We start from the raw sequence: 16,963 nt of genomic DNA on the forward strand, positions 1-16,963 counted from the left end.
AGCAGAAAGGCAAAATGACAGCCTGCGCCACTGCAAATTAGAAGGGTCTTCGCGCATCATATTTGGTAGCATTACAAATAGCACATTCCAGAAAGCCTCTCACAATTGGAGAAGAGCTTATACTGCCTGCAGCAGTAGATATGTGTGAAGTTGTACTGGGAAAAGAATCCAGTCAAAAACTGAAAGCCATTGCACTGTCTGATAACACAGTAAGCAGAAGAATTGGTGATATGGCGGAAGATATAGAGAGCCAGCTGATAGCACGTCTTCAGCAAGTCAGATTTGCGATTCAGCTCGATGAAAGTACTGATGTTGCCAGTGCTGCGCAATTGTTGGTTTATGTTCGATATTGCTGGGAAGGAGAGGCTTTGGAAGACTTTTTGTTTTGCACGGCTCTCCCAGGGCGTACAACCGGTGAAGAACTTTTCCGTGTGCTTGACACTTTTTTTGTACAATCGGCATTGGCGTGGACACAGTGTATTGGAGAATGCACGGATGGTGCTGCCGCAATGACGGGACGGAAGTCGGGTCTAGTCACAGGAGTGAAAGAAGTGGCTCCACACGTAGCAGCAACCCACTGCATGATTCACCGTGAGGCTTTGGCTGCAAAGGATGTAGATTAAAGTCTTGCGCATGTTTTTTCCACGTGCATTAAGATCGTTAACTTTATCAAAGCCAGGCCGCTTAATCATCATTTGTTTGAAAACATATGCCGTGAAATGGAAGCCGAGCATAAGCATTTGTTACTACATACAGAAGCCAGATGGCTGTCACAAGGCCGCGTTGTGCAGCGTGTATATGAATTGCGAGATGAACTGCTCATTTTTCTAAATGAGCATGATGGATCATTGGCACAGATCTTGACCGATGAGACGTGGGTTGCCAGGTTAGCTTACCTTGCAGATATTTTCAACATTTTGGACAGCTTAAATCTATCATTGCAAGGACCTGCCTCAAATGTTCTGAAAATGCATGAGAAAATCAATGCCTTCCAGGAAAAAACTCTGTATCTGGAAGGGAAGATGTGAGCAAGGTGTCTATGATATGTTTAAGTTGCTGGCTGACTTTCTGAAAGTGAATGAGACTAAGACAGAGGCCATTGCAAGCACAGTTTGAACCATATTCAACAGCTGTCACATTATTTCCGTATTTCGGCGACGATGACATGAGCATGTTTGATTGGATTCGAAATCCGTTTGAATGCATGCTTATTGATTTAACTGGACGTGAACAAGAAGAATTGGCTGAACTGTCATCTGACAGGACTTTGCGCTTGCAGTTCAACCGAATGTCACTGTTGTCGTTCTGGATAGCATGTTCCCAGGAGTATCCACTGCTGTCCGGCAAAGCCGTCAATGTTCTGTTACCATTTGCAACCACTTACTTGTGCGAAATAGCATTTTCTGCAGTCACTGCCATGAAAACCAAATACAGATCAAGACTGAATATTGAGGATGACATACGCGTATGTTTGTCGCACATACCACCACGTTTGGACAAACTCTGCAGTGCAAAACAGGCACAACCTTCACATTGAACTGAACACTGAAAGACACCGCTGGTAATTATCGGTGATTGAAATAGTCACTATTTCAATAGGGCCTATGTGCAGTAATTTAAGTATTGTATGCATGAATTATCAATTGTTTGATTTTATGGACTTTGGGGGTCCGCCATCTAATAAGGACATGTTCTGGGGGTCCGCAGCATGAAAAAGGTTGAAAACCACTGCCTTATAGAAATAAGAGTTACTGAGTCATGTACAGTATCTAATCCAGAATGCTTTACATTAAGAGTAATAAGATTTTTAGGTCATATAAAATGAGTTTGGCAAGAGCTATTATAATGGTTCTATGAATGCTTGCTGATAGAACTTAGAGATCCTAGTGCTGAATTTCCTCTCTGTTTCCAGCCCACCAAATGCAGGAGCAGCTTCTGTGGGCTTCTCCTGAGTTTCCTCATATATCCAGCAGCTCATCACCCACTTGCTATGTTGCCAAGGCTTCATTTGAGATTAAATCCCATGGTGGTGCAGCTCTGGGGTTTCAAGAGTTTGGGCCACAGTTCACCAAGACTATTAGACAGAATGCCTTGAGATGCAGGACCTGTTTGAAGTGGAAGTGGGGAGATCCTAAATGGAGATATTCAAATTCTGCTGAGAACAAAACAAGTTGACAACATTTTTCTTGCCGTTCTGAGGACAGAGACCTGCAATTGGAGATTTTCTTCAAAGGGTCCCGCTGCCAATAGGTTTCAGGAGTCCTCATTCACCACCATCCACGTCCCCAACCCCACCTCCCACCTGCCCTCTAACCCTCTATCTACAGTCAAGTCTGAGGTTTCAGGAACAGGTGCGACATTTCACAAGAGGTTTAAAAAGCCAATTTATTTTAAGTGCCATCTGAAGGCTCGACTTGGTAAATTGGATTATTATTGTCATGTGTACCGAGGTACAGTGAAAAACTTGTCTTGCGTACTGTTCATACAGATCAGTTCATTACACAATGCATTGAAGTAGTACAGGGTAAAACCATAACAGAATACAGAATAAAGTGTTACAGTAACAGAGAAAGTGCATTGCAGGTAGACAGTAAGGTGCAAGATCATAACAAGGTAGATTGTGAGATCAAGAGTCCATCTTATTGTACTAGGGTCTTATTGTACTATAGTCTTATAACTGTGGGATAGAAACTGTCCTTGAGCCTCGTGGTACGTGCTTTCAGGCTTTTGTATCTTCTGCCTGGTGGGAGGGGGGAGAAGAGAGAATGTCTGGCATGGGTGGGGTCTTTGATAATGCTGGCTGCTTTACCAAGGCAATGAGGCGTAGGCAGAATCCATGGAGCGGAGGCTGATTTCTGTGATCTTTTGAGCTGTGTCCACAGCTCTCTGCAGTTTCTTGGTCTCGGGCAGAGCAGTTGCCGTACCAAGACATGATGCATTCAGATGGGATGCTTCCTATGGTGCATTGATAAAAATTGGTGAGGGTCAAAGGGGACATGCCAAATTTCTTTAGCCTCCTGAGGAAGTAGAGGCGCTGGTGATCTTTCTTGACCATGGCATCTACGTGGTTGGACCAGGACAGGCTATTGGTGATGTTCACTCCTAGGAACTTGAAGCTCTCAACCCTGCACTGTTGATGTAGACAGGAGCAGATGCACCACCCCCCTTCCTGTAGTCAATGATCAGCTCTTTTGTTTTGCTGACATTGAGGAAAAGGTTGTTGTCATGACACCATGTCACTAGGCTCTCTATCTCCTTCCTGTACTCTGACTCATCGTTATTTGAGATACGGTCCACTACGGTGGTATCATCTGCAAATTGTAGACGGAGTTAGAGCAGAATTTGGCCACGCATACATTAGTGTATAGGGAGTAGAGTAGGAGGCTGATGACACAGCCTTGTGGGGAACCAATGTTTAGAATAATCATGGCTGAGGTGTTGCTGCCTATCCTCAGTGATTGTGGTCTGTTGATTAGGGAATCAAGGATCCAGTTGAGTCCCAGGTCTCGGAGTTTGGAGCTGAGTTTGCTTGGAATTATAGTATTGAAGGCTGAGCTGTAGTCAATAAACAGTAGTCTAACATAGGTACCTTTACTCTCCAGATGCTCCAGAGATGAGTGCAGAGAAAGGGAGATGGCATCCGCCATAGACCTGTTTAGGTGGTAGGCAAATTGCAGTGGGTGGAGGTTGTCTGGGAGACTGGAGTTAATGTGGCCATGACCAGCCTCTCGAAGCACTTCATGATGGTGGATGTCAGAGCCACCAGGCACTGAAGGCACGTTGCCTTGTTTTTCTTGGGTACCAGGATGATAGTGGCCTTCTTAAAGCAGACTTACAGGATATTGTTGGCTATTCAGGCTAAAGAAATGTCGCATGTTTGAGGTACTACCCACCTCGCCAGTTTGCTGCCATTCTCCTCTGTCTCCTAGTGCTGTCAGTAGCAGGAAGGCATGGTTGGATGGAGGCCTGGCACTGCTTGGGTTCTGACAGCCATCGGCACCATGCAGCTGTGGCTCCTGGGGAGCCTGGACTTCCTCCCCCTCCTACTCCATGATTCAAAACAAACTTCAAAAAGCACTTTTGGATGTAGAGCTGAACGGTGCTATAGAAGAGTAACCCTTTTCATTTGCAAGTGCTTCTTTGAGGGTTCAAGGTGAGCAGGTGCTCATGGTGTGGAAAGTGTTAACGGGGAGAAGTATGCAGGTTTCAGTCTTCCCCTCTGAGGATGTGAAATGCTGCAGCATCAATCTGCAGTCCTGTTAATGAAGGAATTATCTGTCAGTTCCAGTTCCGCCTCCCTCTTTGAAGTTGCACAGGTAAAGTTTCTTTGTGACAGTGACATGCTCACTCTCAAGTCTGGTACTGCTGCCTTTGGTAGGCTCCAGATGTTAGCTGTGGTTCAGTGGCAGTACTCTTGCCTCAAAGCCAGAAGGTTGCTAATTCAAGTCACACTCCAGAGACTGGAGTACGTGATCCAGACTAAAACTGCAGTGTGGTTCTGCACGTTGGCATGTTTAACTTTGAAAATGGAAGTGTATTCCCTTGTTGCTTTCAACATTCACAGTTTAGGAAAAGCAGACAAACCATTTCTACAGTAGCATTTTGATTATGCTGCCAAAATGTTTTAGTCCTAGTGTATCTATGATTTATGAAAACTGTTAAAAGTTTTTAATGTTATCAGGGAACAGAAATTGATCACCGAGAGACTTGTTGGTGACTCCAGTGGCATGTCGTAAACAAAGCTTTATCCTCTATTGCAGGTCATTTTCTTGGGAACAACACCGTGATTGATGTCCTCAGGCAAGCAGGCTATGAAGTTGAGCACACTCCTGCAGGACAGCCATTTGAACAGTAAGTTTATTGTCCAGGTCCATGTTGTTTACAGTACAGTATCAGTGCATAACCAGGCACATTAAGTTTTTAGTGGAGAAGAGGGGCGAAAGTTAGTTTCTGACACCAGGGTGGCCTCTTGCATATTTATTAAAGGGGAAAAAACAATCATTGTTGGGCCTGTCTATAGATGGAAGTCGTTGCAAATTCCAGAGAAACATATTCCCATTCCATTTGTGCCTGTGTCAAACTATGACTTTGACCAACGTTGGCATGAGTGAGAATTGTGTTCTCAAGGACCACATCTAACAGTTGATACAAATTCTTGAAACATGACCTCAGGGCCTGCACTACACATAAGCTTCCTGTCCTTCAGTCCACATAGGTGCCATGAGTCCTTGCTCCCATGACCCCAAGGACAGGATGTCTCTTCTGTCTTTGTTGGGAGTGTAATCGCCCATGCCCACTACCCAGCTAATTCATGTCCTGTGAATCATTCACTGTTATCTTCCTACATGGTAAATGTTCACTGAATAAAGATCAAAGTGATGCACTGGGTGAGCTGAAGTGGAGAGTCAGAAAAAACATGCGGCAGGAAATCTCTGCAATTTCTCATAGATGGGTGTAAATGTCTGTCTCACTATCATCAAGCACTTCTTCATTATTATCATCATATTTTGGAGAGAAGTCATTGTATTTCTGTCCCTGTTCTTTACTAATAACTATCTTCCTTCTCTGAAGTCCCTCAATGTTGCAGTTTTCTGCAGAAATGCAAGATAGTCAATAAAAAATGAAGGAGTATTAGCATAATTGGGATTAAGGAGACAGAAAAAGGAGCCACTCTGCTTGTAATCAGTCACTAGTCTGGTACTAATATTATATCCAATCCTTGCCACCAAAGAGCAAAGTTTTGCCGCAAGTTCTGCAGCTTGCTTATAAAGTACACGATGTTTCAGAGTGAGAATGCCTCCTCTAATAACCTGCCTAACATGTATATTGTGCACTATTTCTCCTACAAGATGGTAAAAACAATTGAGTTAGAAGAAATGTTTTTTGTGTAATGTATGTAAGTAATTGCTAATGAGATAATGACTGGCCAAACCAGAACATCCTCTAAAGTCCAAAATCCCACTTAAAGTACACTGTGAAGGCTCATTATCAATCAGCTACTTTTGGTGTGGTGAGCACAGGTTGTCCAATAAAGAAAAGATAACAGGTATGCCTCCTCGCCTAGTCTTGTCAGCTCCTTGAGTTTCTTTGAAAGAGGGGTCAGGAGAGTTGGAAATTGGTGCTATTTCCAACCATTTCTATGAGGTGCATTTTTGACAGGGGGGAATAAATGTACTTTTTAACTTCCTGTCATTCCTAAGTAGAGATCACATTAGTATATAATTTTGTTCTAGATCTGCTGTAAAGGCACCTGAATTGTTGAAGCAGGTAATATAATTTGGCTTTGGAGCTTCATCCTATGTTATTGGGCACTGATGTCTGTACTGGTTCAAACCCCCTGATATCCTGGCCCTCAGTAACAACCAAAAGTGCCACAAAATGTTTGAACTAACTTCCCAGTAATAATCCAGGTAAAACTATATGGGCCATAGGGTCAAGCAGTATGTTAGGAGCAGTGGCCCACTTGCTCCCAATCTAAGATTGCATTATCAACACTTAGTGACTCATTTGCTATTGCTCTTTTGAAAATTTTTTGAATCACTTTCCTGCTCTCTTTTTGAATCACATAATAACCATTCTTTCATGTTTTAACATTGATGGCCAAATCAACTGCTAAACTTGATCCTATACCCATCCAATAGGCACAAACGCACTTACAGCAAGCATTACTGGATAGCAACCAATGGGAACACAAGTCCTTTGAGCCCACCTCCATTTCTCCTATCACACCCCTGGCTGAGAGCTGCCTTGGCAGAGAGTCAACTTGAGAAATCTTTTGGCCAGTTACTAACTAGCTCAGCCATTAAAGGAGCATAAATCATCCCTAAGTACTTTTCTTACTGATATAATGAATAGATGTTATATAAGATTTAATACTTCACATTGCTTTAAAGATGTTTGGATTTCGCCATCTTGGGATGTTTTGTTGTTACCATGTGCACTCATCACTATGGCAATGCCATGGAGCTAAGACCTGTCATAGTCATCCCTCTTTTCTTGCAGTTTGTTTGATTTAAGTTGTAGAGCTCTTGAAATGGTTCTTTGTGTTCATGTGTTGTCTTTGTCGGACTGAATTTGAAGGTTGTGCCCTCCTAGCAACTGAATTATGCTCTGACTTCTATCAAAGGGAGACATACTCTTGTCACTATGACTGCAGGGTAAAATCTCAGTTTGCATTGGAATCCAAACAGCCTCTTTCTAAATATCTATAAGGACAGGGAGGGAAACTTGAGTGCTGTGAATGGAGAGCAAATAGCCATTTTTCTCCCTTGATTTGGGAGCAGAGAAATAATAGGCAGCAACACGAAGATTTGACAGCAGAGACAATATAAAATTCTTTTGATTTTCAGAGCTATTTATCAACCAAGAGCGGATAAGGGTACCTGCAATGAGCTACTAGTCCTGTGAAGTCATTAAGGATTGTGGATCTAAGCTGCTCCTTGACTTTCACTTTATCCTGAAGAGTTTATTACTGTACAGCACAGAGCCATTAACACCAGCTCTTTCTATTGCAGATTTCACATTGGAAGAAGTTTTTTTTTACTTTGCTTCTAGAGTCAATAGAAGATCTGAAAGCTCATAAGATAATCCCCGATGATGATTATTCTGGTCAGCAATATGCAAGGGAACATTTGCAACTTGAGTTCAAAGTTTGTAAGCTATTGTATGGCCATTTCAGAAAGAGAGTTTATCTCAATGCTGTCTCCAGTGAATTTGTATTGAGAGCAGGATGTGATGTTGAGGTCCATTGTTTGATCACAAGTAGGGAAAGCTTTGATTTGTCACGTATGCACTGAATAGCTATGTTGTCCTTGCCCTGTTCAGATCCTATTTGGAACTGCCCATGTCCTTTAAGGCTGATGAAATATAGGGAGTTCTGCTGTGGGGGTATGAATGAGTTCCTGTTTCAGACAGTGCTTTCCATCCAGATGTTTTCCCATTCTTCATCACTTTTGAAATCGATTAGGTGATGGAAGCGGAACTAGGAAGAGTTCCTTAAAACCATACTGCAAATCAGGGGTCACAGATGTCTCAATGGATTAGTGGGTGTGAGTTACTATCAATCTATGTGTCACAGCCTCTCGAAAGATTGAGGTCAGATGTTCTTTGACAGCACTAAGAACCATTGAATTGAATCAAGTTTCAGCTTCTGCCTGCATGGTCAAGCTCAGTTGCCCATCAGTAAGTTTTGCATGGTGGCTCATTGGTCATTACAGTGATGATATTTAAACATTTTTTAATCATGTCTTTGCATATCCATTCTCTTAGGAAAGGATTAACCAAGGCTTGTATACATTCCCATTAGTATTGTCAAACTGGTTATCATCATGTTTGTTTCTGACAGATATTAGCAACAAGCAGTTCAATTATGGAAGCATCAAAGTCATAATCCTATGCAGTACATCCCCAATGTGTTCATATGTCTATTCTCTATGGCGATTTCATTGGATTACAATTTTGATTCACCTCCCTAATTCAATGGTATTGAAGCAAACAAATCCAATGCAACCTTGATTAAAAATAATGAAGTGTTAACAAGCTGCATTCTACAGATGACAACTCCATAGCTCCAGGTAAAGAAGAGTATAAAATGTTCTCTTTGTAAACCAAAATTATTCTTAACTGAATACTCATCTGGATATTTTCTCAAAGAGTTAATTAATGAAGCACGCATTTCATCAATCAACACCACCGCAGGCATATATCTTATACTTAATGCTTAGTCTTGTTTGAACGTGTTATTTTTATACTCTCATCTTCTTGTACTGCAGTCAATTTAACTTTTACATTTACATTACCTTCAACTAGCAGCAATTTAAAATCTCACACACCTTTTCATCCAAGAGAGTAGCTTATTTCTACCAATTTAAGTTATGAAATATTAATAATTTTTCAGAATATTCTGACATAACTTATTTGTACTTAAATATACATGCCTAGAAATTGATGGTCTAACCCTGCTTTTTTCAACTTTATACAACTTTTCTTGAGTGAAAGGCAATAGCAATCACTTTTGAGTAGCTTCACATCTGTTTGGAACTTTGACCAGGCACTTCTGGGTGCAACTCACTCTTATGCACCTGACAACCATGCACAGAACGATGTTATTCCACCCACAAAGAGCAGCATGTAATTCCACCTCCAGGAACTGAACAATCTAGAAGTTCTAGAATTGAAACCCAGTAGGGTAAGTGCTCCACTTAACGTTTATCCTTCTGGCACCCCACCCCAACATGGCACCAACCCTATCCACAACTCTCATCCCCAACCCACCAGGATTAAAAGTAAAGTGTTGGTGTGTAGATCAATACTGTCTTAATATGTAGGAAAGTTAAAGCTATGGACATTCTCATTTTCATATTCATCAGTCTTTAGTTAAATGAACTTTTCTGATACATGTTAAAAGTATTGCAACTAATTACAGTTCAGAGTCAACCTGAGATGTGCACATATCATTTATCAACTGACTAACTGGCTGTACACTAAATTCCTGTTCATCTACGTTAACAACTTTCATTTCAACTACTACTTTTCACTTCAAACTTGGTTATGAACTGCATTTTCAGCAGTAAGAAACACTATTGTTATCTAGTGGTTAGGACTGGGATTCGGTCACTGGGTGGAAGGTCTCAGTGGGGGGTTGAGGGGAGGAGAACAAATGCTCTAGTGGCTGTTTACAATTGTGTTTGCCCATAGACATTTTGTGGGCTTCTGCAGTAGAAACTCCTGTCACCTCAAAAGTATTTTGGAAGGAATGAGATTCCACACTTGTTAAAGTGATTCTTCAGGGGCCACAGAAGTTACTTGGAAGTAATTCAAACTTGCCAATGTTAAACATTAGCACACTGGAATGAATTGGTCCAAAGGTTTTTTGGTTGGGTTGGTAGTTGTATACAGTGAGTATCACTTTGAGAGCTGTTGGAAGAGTAGGACATCTCAGAGAGCAGCGTGTTATTTTGCATAAGCAGTTGAAGTCAATGCTGAATTTCCACGTAAATAATGGTTAGTCTGTTTCTCTTGCAAAATCTAACCTCATGTACTTTTGAAACTCCTTTAGTTTACTCTCGCTAAGATCATGAACAGCTTTTATTTTTTGACCATCATTGTTTCTAACACATTAAAATGTTTAAAAGAACATAAAACATAGAACAGTACAGCTCAGGAACAGGCCCTTTGGCCCACAACGTCTGTGGCAAACATGATGCCAAATTTAACTAACTCTCTTCTACCTGCACATGATCCATATCCCCTCAATACCCTGCAAATTCATGTGCCTATGTAAAAGCCTCTTAGACGCCACTATCATATCTGCTTCCACCACTACCCCTGGCAGCTTGTTCCAGGCACCTACCACTCTCTATGTAAAAACAAAACGTGCCCCGCACATCTTCTTTAAACTTTCCACTCTCACTATAAATTTACGTCCTCTAGTATTTGACATTTCTACCCTGGGGAAAAGATTCAAACCATCTACCCTATCTATGCCCCTCATAATTTTATAAACTTCTTTCAGGTCACCCTGTAGCCTTCGATGCTCCAGAGAAAACAACTGAAGTTTGTCCAACCTCTCCTTATAGCTCATACTCTCTAATCCAGACAGTATCCTGGTAAACCTCTTCTGTACCCTTTCCAAAGCCTCAACATCCTTCCTGTAATGGAGCAACCCAAATTGCACACAATTAATTTGTGTTTCCTTTTTTAATTCAGCTGGGATGCTTTTTAAACATTTTATTTGGAGGATCTATAAGAGAAAGATTTTTCATATTACCAAGTGCATGCTTTGCAAAACCCCATACTCCATGAATCTTATTTCATTAATGTTTGTGAATGGATGGTCACTGGCTGTGGAAGTGAGAATTCTAGGTTTCAACAAGAAAATGGAAATCTCCCATCAAACCACACAGCCCCATAGTTTGTAAAGCTGGGGAAACAGATTAATGTGCCGAAGTGTTTTAAGCTGGGACAATTGTAAGTAGTTGTACATTCAAAAGAAAATAATATCTGGGACAAAGTGTCGCAATTCAATTTTTTAAACACAAATCACAAAACTAAGTTCAAATAAGAACCGTATTCCATCCAAAGAAACATACAACTACCCCATAAAAGTATCTGTGTCTGCTGAATGATTTTTGAGTTTTTGCCTCAACCAGGGGGATTATTCCAGGTATCAGTCACTTCTTGTGTGAAGTAGTACTTTCAGACATATTTGACTTTTATCAATTTCTTTTCATGTCCTTGAGCCTCAGTCAAAGCTTTACTGAAATAGTGCTATAGATTAACCTTCTCTATTCCAGTTAACATTCTGCATACCTCTTTAAATTCTCCTTTCATTAACCCATCAAGGATAAAGATCTGAGCCTTTCTGACTTATCCTCATAATTCTCTCTTCTGCCAATGTATCAATCTTGTAGCTTCTGTCTGGTCTCTGTGTTGTATTGGTAGTTTTTCACCTAAAATGAACTCACTGTTGATGCTCTTTCTTCTCTCAAAGCACTTACTTGGATCAATAGTTAAAAATTATCTACTTCTAATACATTTCACAAACTAATCTTCCCAACTGTAGTGCAACATTGTTGATTTAATCTGTTCTTTGATAAATGTAGTCGTGTTTATTATATCACTGTATGTCTTTCTTCCAATGTAACAGTGCTGGATTATGGAACATACTTCCTTTAACCGCATCATTAGTGGCTTCACAGTGGCACACTGTTGTGTCTCACTGGATTAATCTCTTCAGCACGGTAATATTTAATCTTGATGTTGCATATCTCACAGAGACATCGTAAACATTCTAAAGGAAATTTTGTAGCTCTGGAATTGCAGATAAGCCAAAGATTAGGGTGTTTATGTATTGAAACGTTCAAAACCCCACGACAAAAGCCTTTTCTTCAACTTGCATTTTAAAACTGGATATTAAATTACTGCAGTCTGAAGAAGTTCTGCAAACTGTCTTCACTGCTGGCTATTTGAAGCAGATCAGTTATTTGCCATTGTCAGTTTAGGCAAACCAAATACAACTGTTGATATTAATGCTTAGAAATTAGATTACTCCCATTTTTGGTCACCAAAGGTGTTATGAAATAGAGACATCCTTGTTTTAAGAAATTATTATTATGGCTTCCTCCCTTAAAGAAGTGTTCAAACCCAACCTGGGTGATTAAGGAGAACACTGCCATGTTGTTCACATGCTGTCTCAAGGGAAGTAAGTCAGCGTGATTAAAGAATACAGGTCTCCAGATGGAGACAACCCACCCACATATGGAGCAGGCCAATCACATCCTCTGCTGTGAGTGGCCCTGAAACACTGAGGCCAGCAGTGGTCTCGGGGTCACATGTCAAGGCATCTGTGCTGGCAGTTCCATCCTTAATGCATTGAAGTCACTTGAGGGTTTGTGAGTGGGTGTGGAATTTATGAAATACGAAAGCATATCCCAGTATGTGTATTAAAGCCGAATATTCTGCACGACTTAAATTAATGTTAAAGCAAGGGCCATGCTAACTGAAAATGATGATCACGTTGACGTTATCTACATGGACATTGGCAAGGCATTTGTCAAGGTCCCGCATAGAAGGCTAGTCTGGAAGATTAGATTGCATGGGAACCAGGGAGAGCTAGTTAAATGGACACACAAATGGTTTGATGGTAGGAAGCAGAGGGTGATGGTGGAAGGTTGCTTTTCAGACTGGAGGCCTGTGACTAGTGGTGTGCCACAGGGATCGGTGCTGGGCCCATTGTTGTTCATCATTTATACAAACGAGTTGGATGAGAATGTACAAGGCATGTTTAGTAAGTTTGAAAAAGACACTAAAATAGGTGGTATCATAGACAGTGAAGAAGATTATCAAAGCTTACAGGGGGATCTTGATCAGCTAGGTAAGTGGGCCCAGGTATAAGAAATGGCGTTCAATTGAGATGAATGTGAGATGTTGCATTTCGGGAAATCAAACCAGGATGGGACTTTCACAGTGAATGGTAGGCCCTGGGGAGTATTGTAGAACAGAGGGACTGAGGAGTACAAGTACGTATTTCCCTGAAAGTGACAACATGTGTAGACAAGGTGGTGAAGAAGGCATTTGGCGTGTTAGCCTTCATCAGTCAGGGCACTGATTATAGGATTTGAAATGATATGTTGTAGTTGTTCAAGACATTGGTGAGGCTGCAGCTGGAGTTTTGGTTACTATGTTACAGGAAAGGTGTCATTAAGCTGGAAACTGTGCAAAGAAGATTTATGAGACAGTTGCCAGGACTCGAGGGGCTGTGTTATAGAGAGAGGGAGGGAAGGCTAGGACTGTATTCCTTGGTGCATCGGAGACTTGAGGGGTGACCTTATAGAGGTGTATAAAATCATGAGGGGCATATATAGGGTGAAAGGGAATCAAAAACTAGAGGACATAGGTTTAAGGTGAGAGGGGGAAAGACTTATAGAGGATCTGAGGGGCCACTTCTTCACGCGGACGTGGTGCATAGATGGAACGAGTTGCAAGAGGAAGTGGTTGAGGTAGGAACAATAATAATATTTAAAAGATATTTGGACAGGGACATGGTCAGAAAAAGTTCAGTGGGATATGGGCCAAACATGGGTAAAGGGCTTGGGTAAAAGGTAGTGGGATATGGGCCAAACATGGGTAAAGCTCAGATGGACATCTTGGTTAGCATGGATGAGTTGGGCTGAAAAGCCTGTTTCCATGTTGAATTACTCTCTGACTCTATCATATTTAGCAATTTTGATTTAGACAAAATGATGTCAAATAGGGCACAATTGTACAATGAATCCAATTTCTCAGCCTATGGGTCTGGACATTAGCCCTGGGCAGGAGTTAACTAGATGAGGTGGTTGAATCGCTTGCTGGCTAAAATGGGAAGACTATATAACTGAAGACTTGAAGGCACAGGTACTTCTGAAATTAGATCTTTTAGTGTGGTGTGCAACTGGCTGCTGACTTACTGGTGACTCATTTTGTTCAGCTACCAATGAGCAGCTTCTCGTCCCTGTGTTCTGAAGGGGCAAGAAGTAAGAGCAAGATTTTGAGAAGGACAGGCTAGTTACTAGTTTGGGGAGATAGAAAGTTGATGAGACTTAATCTGAAAGTATGCAAGTTGATATATTTTTGGGAGAAGGAATGAAGCGAAAATATAGAGGCATTATTTTGGGCCAAACCATGCTGGTTCTGGCCCATCATCTGGACTTTCTGCTTGGGGTGCCCAACCTGCTACACTCATCTGATCCAGATACAAAGGACCGACTGAGCTGACCCTCCATAAATAAGAGTCATTCTGTGACTTGGAACGGTACGTGAGCAGTAACTGGGCTTCAGATTCTGAGGTCCCACCAATAGAACACCCTCTTGGACTATTAACAGCTCACCGGTGTCAAAGGCGTTTGAGCTATTTTTCAATGTCTCTGATAATCAGAGACATTGAAAAATGGTTAAAATAGGCCTAAGTGTTAAAAGAATATCTGGCAGAGCATTTTAAAAGAAGTAGAGATAATGACTCATATAGACAATGGAATGAAAATTAGGGGAAATGTACAACATTCCTTGATCCAATATCTCCCATGCTTCAAAATTTCTCCCTACAGATTTTAAGGGTCTTAATCAGTTTTCATTGAAAGTATGATGATTCCTATCGTGATCCTGTCATCAGCTTTGTCTTCCTATCCTGCTTTCCGTTCAAGTTTGGGTTCATCAATGTGCAGCAATCAGAGATGCTCCTTCAGTTGCTTGAGGCAGAGTGAAAGGAACTATACACTAAATTTAACTTAGCCAATACCGGATTTGAAGAGCTGATTGTAAAATGTTTAAAGAAGTATTTGATTCCTTGTCTCAAACCCATCACTTAATGAACACCCAATTTATGAAACTAAAACAAAAATCCATTATTAGGATGAAAATGAATCATTTCTTAAATGTGAAACAAGCCTCTGAGCCTCTTTAGCTTTTTTGCAAGGAAATTGTTTCTAGAATCTTACAAGGAGAACTTTTATGACCAAATTCAATCACTTGCTTGGTCTTTTCACAAGCAAGCAGTGGCATATTGATCATCATAAAACCAGGGACAGTGTTGTAAAGTATTTGAAGTGCACACTAATTCCACTACTTGTTATTCCGTGTGAGACCACAGGGAATTGTTGTGGAAAGGTCTGTGGTATTTTGAGACACTTAAGAATAATTGTCAGAGTAGTTCTATTATATATGGTTACATATATACTTCGATGGCCCTTTAATCAGACAAAAATATCAGCATTGTTTACACTGAAAATTCTACTGTATATTAAATTCTGTGCAGCAAAATTCTTGTCCACACTCTTGGGAAGCTCAGCCTGCAGAGTGATTTATATCGAGGTATTAAATGTCAAGCTTGAAACATTGCATTTGTAGTGCCAGACCTAAGCAAAGGAGGTTCCAAACCACAACTTAAACCTGTCTTTTGAAATTGTGCTGTACGTGTATAATTTACTTTGAAGCTCAACAGTTCCCTTTATAAATGTATAATTAGTAAGGAAATGCTTTATATATTGTGTGGGTGGTACGAATGAGTGAATGCTACAAGGTTCAAAGATTCCAGTGTCAACGTTATTCCGCTGATTTCTGGAGACTGTTAAGTGCCTGTGGCAGCAAGAATATTTTAATCTCTGATATTTCAAAGAACAATTAACTCCCTGTTACAGATATGCTAATGATACTTTGAATGATTATTTTTTTATTTAAAATATCAAATAAGAACTTGAGAAATAGGAGGAAGCCAAATGGCTCCTCACGGCTGGCCCACCATTCAGTTAGATCCAGGCTTATCTGAACAATGCGCTCGATAACTTTCAGTTCCAGTTTTGTAGAAAAAGTTACTTAATTCAGCCTTGAATATACTTAATGGCTCAATATATGTAGCTCTCTGGAGTAGAAAATTCCAGAGATTCATAACTCTCCGAAGAAGAATTTGTTCCTCATTGTGGCCAACCACTTCTCCTGAGACATTGGCCCCTAGTTTTAGACCCCCCCTATTAGGAGAAATATCTGCACAGCATCTAAACTATCTCACCCCTCAGAATCTTGTATATTTCAGCAAGATCACTGTTCATTCTTCTAGGCCCTAATCAATCTTCCCATAGATGACAAACCCCTCATTCTAGGAATCAGTCCAGTGAGCTGCCTTTGCACTACCTGCAAGGTAAGTATATCATTCTTAAATAAGGAGGTCAAAACTGTACACATTATTCCTGATGTGATGCTACGAATGTCTTCCTATCTTCCTTAGCTTTCTATTATATCTCTCCTGCAATAAAGCCCAATATTTCATTTGCCTTCCTATTACTTGTTGCAGCTGCATGTTAATTTTCTGTGGTCGCTGTGCAAGGACACACAAATCCAGGTATTTATTTCTTCCTACCAAAGTGGGAAAGTTTCCTTTGACCCACATTATATTCCATCTGCAGTGGTTTGGCCCTCACTTCACTTGACCACTTTACATCCCTTTGGAGGCATTTGTGTCCTTCTCACTATTTACTCTCCCATCTCCTTTTGCATCATCAGCAAATCTGAACACTTTAGTCATGGTCCAAGCCAGTGCTATAGGCTGTAAAATGCTGAGGCCCCAGCATTAATTCCCAAGGCACTCCAGTGGTTATACCTTAACAACCTGACTTGTTTATCCTTGCTCACTGTTTACCCATCTTAAAATATTACCTTCAAACTCATGACCCCTTAATTTGTTCAGCAACCTAATATGTGGCACCTTATCAAATTCCTTCTGGTTGTTCAAACATAATGATTTTATTGGCTCCACTTTATCTACCCTGCTACTTACATCATCAAAGAACACAAATAAATTTGTCCAACAAATTTCTTTCTCTGCTGAGTCTGCCCCACTATGATATGTATTTTTTCTAAGTGCTGGGAAATACTTTCTTAATAAAGGATTCCATATTTTCCCAACAATGGATGGTAGGCATACATCTCTGTTTTC

General features: G+C 40.8%; 1 protein-coding gene across 1 annotated transcript in view; it reads left to right on the forward strand.

Annotated features, from left to right (window-relative positions):
- The window catches only part of LOC127568719 (metalloprotease TIKI2-like), a 324,849-nt gene that overhangs the window by 266,113 nt on the left and 41,773 nt on the right, over positions 1 to 16,963 (forward strand). Inside the window, exon 5 of the mRNA XM_052012788.1 lies at positions 4,761 to 4,851. Coding sequence (XP_051868748.1) covers positions 4,761 to 4,851 — 91 coding nt within the window. The remainder of the gene's footprint in view (positions 1 to 4,760; positions 4,852 to 16,963) is intronic.

The sequence above is a fragment of the Pristis pectinata genome, chromosome 3 (genome assembly GCF_009764475.1).
Source record: "Pristis pectinata isolate sPriPec2 chromosome 3, sPriPec2.1.pri, whole genome shotgun sequence".
NCBI lineage: Eukaryota > Metazoa > Chordata > Chondrichthyes > Rhinopristiformes > Pristidae > Pristis > Pristis pectinata.